The sequence below is a fragment of the Corylus avellana genome, chromosome ca10, assembly GCF_901000735.1.
Source record: "Corylus avellana chromosome ca10, CavTom2PMs-1.0".
Taxonomy (NCBI): domain Eukaryota; kingdom Viridiplantae; phylum Streptophyta; class Magnoliopsida; order Fagales; family Betulaceae; genus Corylus; species Corylus avellana.
In genome coordinates this window covers 5,347,315-5,354,179 of record NC_081550.1, presented here as the reverse complement: position 1 = coordinate 5,354,179, position 6,865 = coordinate 5,347,315, and the positions used below count along the sequence as shown (strand labels likewise).

Genomic DNA, 6,865 nt, shown 5'->3' with positions numbered 1-6,865 from the left:
TTCTTTAAAATAAAATTAAAAAAATAATAATAAGTAGGTGCCACATGTCAACATTTGATTGGTCCACGTGGACGTCCGTTAAGTTAACTAACGGTCAACTGACAGAAGGACTAATTTGGTTTATTATCAAAACCACAGAGACCTCCTGTGATAAAAATTAAACCATAAAAAAAAAAAAAAAAAAAAAACAAAAGGATATTTAGTATTTAACCCAATTATTAATCCCCAGAAAAGACAATGATTTAGGAATATATATATATATATATATATAAAAAATTTGGGGCCAAAACTTCATAAGGACGTTTGGAACAACAAGAAGGTTGCCGGAAGGAACGTCATGAAGGAGACGCTAGCTAGAGAAACGCGAGAAGAAGGCAGAAAAAAGAAAAAAGTGGTTCTAATATAAAAATATATAATTGAATAGATTAAGAGACATTGAGACTGATAAAATCGGTTTAGGCTTCAACTTTACTATTGAAGTATGGTAAATCTATATTACAATAAGTCATATTGAATTAGGAGCGGTCAACAAGAAAACTTGAAAAAAAAAAAAAAATCTTTAAAAAATAGAATAAATACCTAATATAAAAAATTATTATAACAATATCCATGGTCGAGGGATGTTTATTTAAGACTTTAGGGATAATAGTTAGATGACACGTACCTTTCGATACCTAAATCCTTCATGGCAATTGTAATTTCTTTTTCAGTAGCTCCGTTGGCTCGATACTCGTTGAGTTTGTCCTCCACCAGTTTTTTCTCTGCTTCCACGTCTAACCCGGTGGCCCCATTAAGTGTCTCACCCATGCGATAGGGGTTCTCTAGTATTAGTCCTCCTTTTTCCCCACATACATAGGCTGAAAAGACACTTGCAGGTTAATTAATTAAACCCAAAAATTAATTTGGAAAAGAGGTGGAAATCAATGCTAGCTAGTACTTTCACATAATTATATAGGGAAATCAATGTTGAGCATTAATGGACCGTCTGGCGGGTACCACATACAAATAAAAATAAAAAAAAATGATGAAAATTGGAAAGGATTTGACTTATTAATTACCTGTCGATACATGGAGAATCACCTTGATTCTAACACATTTTTTTGCAAAGCTTATAATATGCTTAGCTCCTAATGCATTCACGCCCAATGCAACATCATATCTGCATGTGACATTTAACAAAAGGAAATACTATATTCTTTTTTTTTATTATTATTTTCAAGTCACTAATTAATAAACTACTGGAATCCTACATAATTAATTACCTTTCATCAAAATTGGTAGTTGCAGCTAAGTTGACAATGACATCTATTTGATCCCAGAGCTCTTCCCTCAAACTGGAGTCCTTCAAGCCCAAGCCCTCAAGAGAGATGTCCCCAGGCACCACACTTACTTTTTCAGAGATAAAAGAAGAAATATTCTTACCCCATTTTTCCTTCAGCACTCTAAACAAGTCCTTCTCTATGATCTACAAATAGAAAATTCCCACAAAATTATAACCACCAAATATATATATATGAGTAAGCCATGAATTTAACAGCCAAAAAGCGAAAGGAAATGAAGCCACACACACACATATATAGATATATAGTAGTTTGGGTTTTTCTTTTTTAAAAAAAATTTTATGAACTAATTTCTATTAACAAAACCAGGAATAATAAAACACCCTCCAGCAGAAATCTATTGCCAACAAACATCCAGCCCCAAAACGAATACTAAAGATTTAACACTCGACATCAACCTAACCACAGTATAGTATTTGAACAACTACAGTCCAAAATCGAAACAACAAAAAAACAAACCAGCTTTACAGAACATAAAAAATAAATAAATAAAATACCATATAAATAAATAAATAACATCATAGCAGCTGATAGAAAACAGCACCCTGTTGAACTGCTGCAACCATTATCTGCAGCGGATGCCAAAACTATTCCAATCCCCCAGGAATAGTTTTGACTCAATCATGAACAGTACAGTAGTACTTGCCTCTTTTTTTTTTCTCTTTTTTTTTTCTCTGTCCTTAATTGCTTGACTAATTATGCAACATTAACATATCTGAATCTTCCTATTTTTATCTCACTCCTTGTAAGAATGATATATATATATATATATATACACACACACACAAATATAGCTCTTTTTCTTTTTCTTTTTTTGTGAGTACAAATATACCTCATTATGAAAACGATGTGTGGCTGACTTAGCATCCGGTGCTCTTAGAAGAAGGTACAGCTTCTTCACATTTGGCTGTACCCTTAGCACTTTCTCCACAAAAACTGCATCCATACAAGAGAGAGAGAGGGAGATCAGAGAGAGAGAGATAGAGAGAGAGGGGGAGAGAGGTAGGGAGAGAGAGAGAGAGAGAGAAAGAGAGAGAAGTTGTCATGTACTCTTTGCCAAAAAGCCAGTGGCACCAGTGACTAAAATGGCCTTGTTTTGAAGGAGCTGTACTACACTTCCAAACTCCATGGAGGAGAAATAACTGCAGATGTGCGGGAGAGTCTGGAGAGTGAGAGAAAAGAAGAATAATGTTCAGGGAGAACCAACAATGGTGGAAGCAGAATGGGATGCCATTTTCATATAGAAAAGGATTAGGCGGTGGAGTGCACGGAAGTGGAATTGGTGATTGCTTTGGGACAGTTTAAATTATATATTCATCTACACAAGGTCACCTACAGAGGAGGGCCATCACGTACAGGTCATCTTAATGATTTTTGCCATAAATTTGAAAAGTACAGCTCTTCTTAATTTCTTTCATATATTTCTAACCTACCCCTCTGTCGCTAATTTACTATCCCGTGTAACTCTCTCCCAACTGCCAACGCCCTTCCTATTACTGTTTACACATTCTGCTGCAATGCATTCATAATTAAGCTTTTCTTTTTTCCATTCTTTTCTTTTCTGGTTTATATATATATATATATGTGTGTGTGTGTGTGCATGTGTCGTTTGTTGTTACCTATGACGTACGTAGACAATCTTGTTGAATCAGATTAAATTGTTTGTCTAGATTCTTGCTTCTTTCTTCTTTATTAATATTTTGATTATACGTATTCTGCAAATTCTAACAAAGTAATTAGTGTAAAATGTCAATGTTTTTGGGTGCATATACCTTTCACGTATACAAATGCTTTATATATGCCATTTACTTTTTTGAGATGCTATTTATACATATTAACTTCTGCATGGACCACCACGTTAATATCTTTTTTGGTGTGGTTATTGACTATGTGTTAGGTTTTTAATGTTGGCCTATTCGGTAATTAAAATAAGTACTATTGTAAGTCTTTAAACATTTAGGTGTTTTGGTGGTGATGATCTAAGGTTTTTAGTGTATGTTTTACACTAGCGTGAGTAAATGCATTAGACGGACGTCTTGAAGTGCCTGGTCCAGAAGCACTCTAGACATCAGCAAGTCGTCCTAACGTAGCTTGAGTACGCAAACTTGCGTGTCGTACAGCAACCAGGGGCAGAACCATGAGTTAGGGTGGCGGGATGAGTGTCCTCCCAAAATTTTTACAATTTTTTTTATAAAATATGCATATTTTATGAATTTGTCCCTCAAAAAATTATCATATATATTATGTGTTATTTCGTTTGTATTTTCTTTTTCTTAGCCATCTTCCCCATATCTCCTTTTTTCTTGCATTTTTTGTGTTTTTTTGGTGCAAAAATGTGGAATATGATGAAAATATATGTTTTTATTTTATTTTTTGAGTAATTATTTTACAGTCATTTGAGTTTACAATATTTATTTTTGATACTGTTTTTCTTGAACTCTATAGATCATGTTAGTTTATTTTGTTAATTGTTTATACTATTGTTTATTTATGATGTCATGAGATTAAATTTAAGACTTCTATATTTTTATTTTACATAAACACGCACAAACAAGAAATTATATGTATTTTTATGTGCTTTTGTATTTATATAAGTTAATAATCCCAACTTATCAAAAAACAAAAAAAAAAACAAAAAATCCTCCCTAACAACATGTCCTAACGCGATTGGTTTCGGTGGACACATCAAGATGTCCGATGTATTGAATCATGATTAGTTAGGCAGCGGAGGAATTAATGAATGAAGGATGAACTATTAGAAATGACAAACGAAACCCTCGATTGTGATGTGGCGATTTTATTTTTATTTTTATTTGACTTGGTGAGGTTGATGTGTATTAGGGATGTGATGGAGTACTAATTTGGCGGTGTTCGATCATTTGGCAATGATTATGTTTAAATAATACACATGGTGAAATAACTAGGATTAGACAATTTGGTTCTCAAATGACCCGATAACTAATTTTATGACTTTTGAAAACCTAATTAAAGACTGATTTGGTACACAACAAACGCACATATATAGACCAAATTTATATTTAAAACCTATATTAATTTATTTATGCTGCATATTTTGAGATTGAATTTGCCGCATAATTGGGTTGGGGTCAAAACTTGTGTGTCTTGTCATGAAATAACGAAAATTGGTTTAGGAGATATATGGACAAATCATACCTAGCTAGCTGTAAACTAACTGGAGTTAGCAGTTACCCGTTACCTAACCTCATTATAATAATGAAGGACTTTAAGGTTGTCCAACTGAACCATGCAGGAAGGAGTAGTACTATTTTCGTACAAATTCACATATTTACCCTTATTCCTTACTAGGTTGTCAAAATTGCCCTTAATTATATAGTCTTGTTCCTTTAAGTTACAGAGTAATGAAATTTTAAAAGCCGATTTTACAAGTTCAAATGCAAACCTACTATTTCTAAGGTAACACGATAAAGGCACCCACCTCTGCAAGTTTATTATTTTTTATTTTTATTTTTGTCCAACTCTGCAAGTTACATTAATAAAATATAGTAGCCAAAACTAGTGGAGAACATTAATTCTTGACCGTCGATCTTCTTCCGCAGATTAGGTAAAAGTTTTATATTGACTAAATTTAGCTAATATGATTGTTTTTTCTTCTCTAAAACAAAGTAAACGAGCAGAGAAAAAATAGTAATTAAACTAGATAGTTGTACTTTTTTACTAGCTAGCTATTACCTATTGGTGTTGAAGATGCTCTTAGTTGGAGTTTGTCATCCTATATATAACTGATGCCAACTTGATTGCTTTCAAAACGTGATCATGAATTTCTAATTTCAGGTACATTTTCACCAGAAATGTTTGGTTTTCAACTTTTGTCTATTTCTTGTCCATCTCTGTACGCTTCCACCCTTGGAGATATATGTGAGACAGTTTCAATATATAATGAATTTGCAAAAGAGATTACAGTAAATAAATGTGTAACACTCCTCTTTCTTAAAGGAATTGTTGGAATACATTACTTTACCATAAAAAAAAAATTAAAAAAAAAAAAGAATTGAAGACAAAAATGTTGATCAAAGTTAGATAAATAGAGTTTTTATTATTACTATTATTATTATTATTATTATCATTATTATTATTATTTAGGTCACAAGCTCATAAAGGTGAAAATTCATTTTAGAATTTTTTTTTTTTTTTTTTTTAAAGGTCCATGTTTGAAAACAAGTTTTCTATAGAGTATATATATTTATTTTGAGAAAACCAAATTTTGTCATTGCCCCTCCCCTACCTCCCCCTCTCCATCTACTTTTAGTGTTACATTTTTAGAGGTTCTTTTTTTTTTTTTTGACAAGTCCAAACAAGATGAGAGAAAATAAGGGGAAGAAAAAATTCGATTTAATGACTTTCACTTCATGAGACGTGGTCTCTAACCGATTGAGTTACTCCTTGGAGACATTAGATGCCTTATTTGTTGGGAGTCAATTACTATCCATAATTCTCTCATAGCCCCTCCCCTCCCACTAAAAAATGATAGAATTCATTCATTTTTCAACTATATTTTAATTATTTCCATGGTGGATGGACTATTCCATTGAGTTTGTAACTGGGTTCAGTCCACCAAAATGACCGGTTCTATTAAAGTTTTGGGATGATTGAAGGTTCCTCATTCATTTAGTTCCAGTTTTTGTTATTGATTATTAGCCACAGTAATGCGTTACACGAATAAGAACACGTAGGGCTTTGTCACACAAAAAAGCTAGGGTTAATAAAACTATAATGCTTCAATGAACTAGAGAGAGAAAATAAAATTTCATCAACTTTAGCATTTATTTTGAGTGACAGATGGCAGTTGTGGATTATTAGAAGCATGGCTATGATTTAATAATAAAAAAAACTCAAATTTTAAAAAATTTTGAGGGGATCCTAATCCCCTTATTTGTTGGGAGTAAATTACTCTCCATAATTTTGTAGTAGCCCCTCCCCTCCCTCTCTTCTTCTTACTTTTAAGGGGAAACTTTACTTTGGTCCCTTGAACTTTCACCCAATTTTACAAACTCCCATAAACTTCCAAATTTCTCACTTTAGACCCTAGCCTGAATTTTGAATTGCTCTCAATTACGACCCTTTTGTCAATTTTAGCCGTTAAAATTACAAAAAAAAAAAAAAAAAAGACCAAAATATTCTTGATTTTACTTTTTTTAAAAAAATAAAAAAACATTTTGGAAGTTGAAATTTTATACTAAAGTCAATGATATAAATATCATGTAATGTTTAAAATATGACGGAGGGTCCACATTGAGAGAAATTCAAAGTTCAGGGGTTCAAAGTGAGAGATTTGGAAGTTCAGGAAAGTTTGTAAAATCGGATAAAAGTTCAAGGAGTTAAAGTGAAGTTTTCCCAACTTTTAATGTTACTTTTTTGGACTCCTTTGTTTTGGGAGCCTTTAAGTGGGACTTTATTGTCTTCCCCTTTGAAAATTGATCCAATAAATAAGCCACGAACAATCTCGATGTACCAGTGTAAAATTAAATGGTTACCATTTGTTTTGG

General features: G+C 32.5%; 1 protein-coding gene across 1 annotated transcript; it reads right to left on the bottom strand.

Annotated features, from left to right (window-relative positions):
- Positions 1 to 607: 607 nt before the first annotated feature.
- On the bottom strand, positions 608 to 2,612 carry LOC132163990 (fatty acyl-CoA reductase 3-like). Its single transcript, XM_059574385.1, has 5 exons — positions 2,391 to 2,612; positions 2,173 to 2,276; positions 1,263 to 1,465; positions 1,059 to 1,159; positions 608 to 857 (listed from the first exon to the last, which is right to left on the bottom strand). Exons 1-5 carry the CDS (start codon positions 2,467 to 2,469, stop codon positions 637 to 639), a joined length of 708 nt encoding a protein of 235 aa, XP_059430368.1. The 5' UTR covers positions 2,470 to 2,612; the 3' UTR covers positions 608 to 636.
- Between the last annotated feature and the right edge of the window lie 4,253 nt (positions 2,613 to 6,865).

What these genes read in the sequence shown, in the direction of transcription:
- LOC132163990 (XM_059574385.1), bottom strand. Translation starts at nt 2,469, where the DNA reads ATGGAGTTTGGAAGTGTAGTACAGCTCCTTCAAAACAAGGCCATTTTA. An exon ending in CACATCGTTTTCATAATGAG is followed by an intron (nt 1,466 to 2,172) that starts GTATATTTGTAC and finishes TTCTATTTGTAG; the next exon opens with ATCATAGAGAAGGACTTGTT. An exon ending in GATTCTCCATGTATCGACAG is followed by an intron (nt 858 to 1,058) that starts GTAATTAATAAG and finishes GTGTCTTTTCAG; the next exon opens with CCTATGTATGTGGGGAAAAA.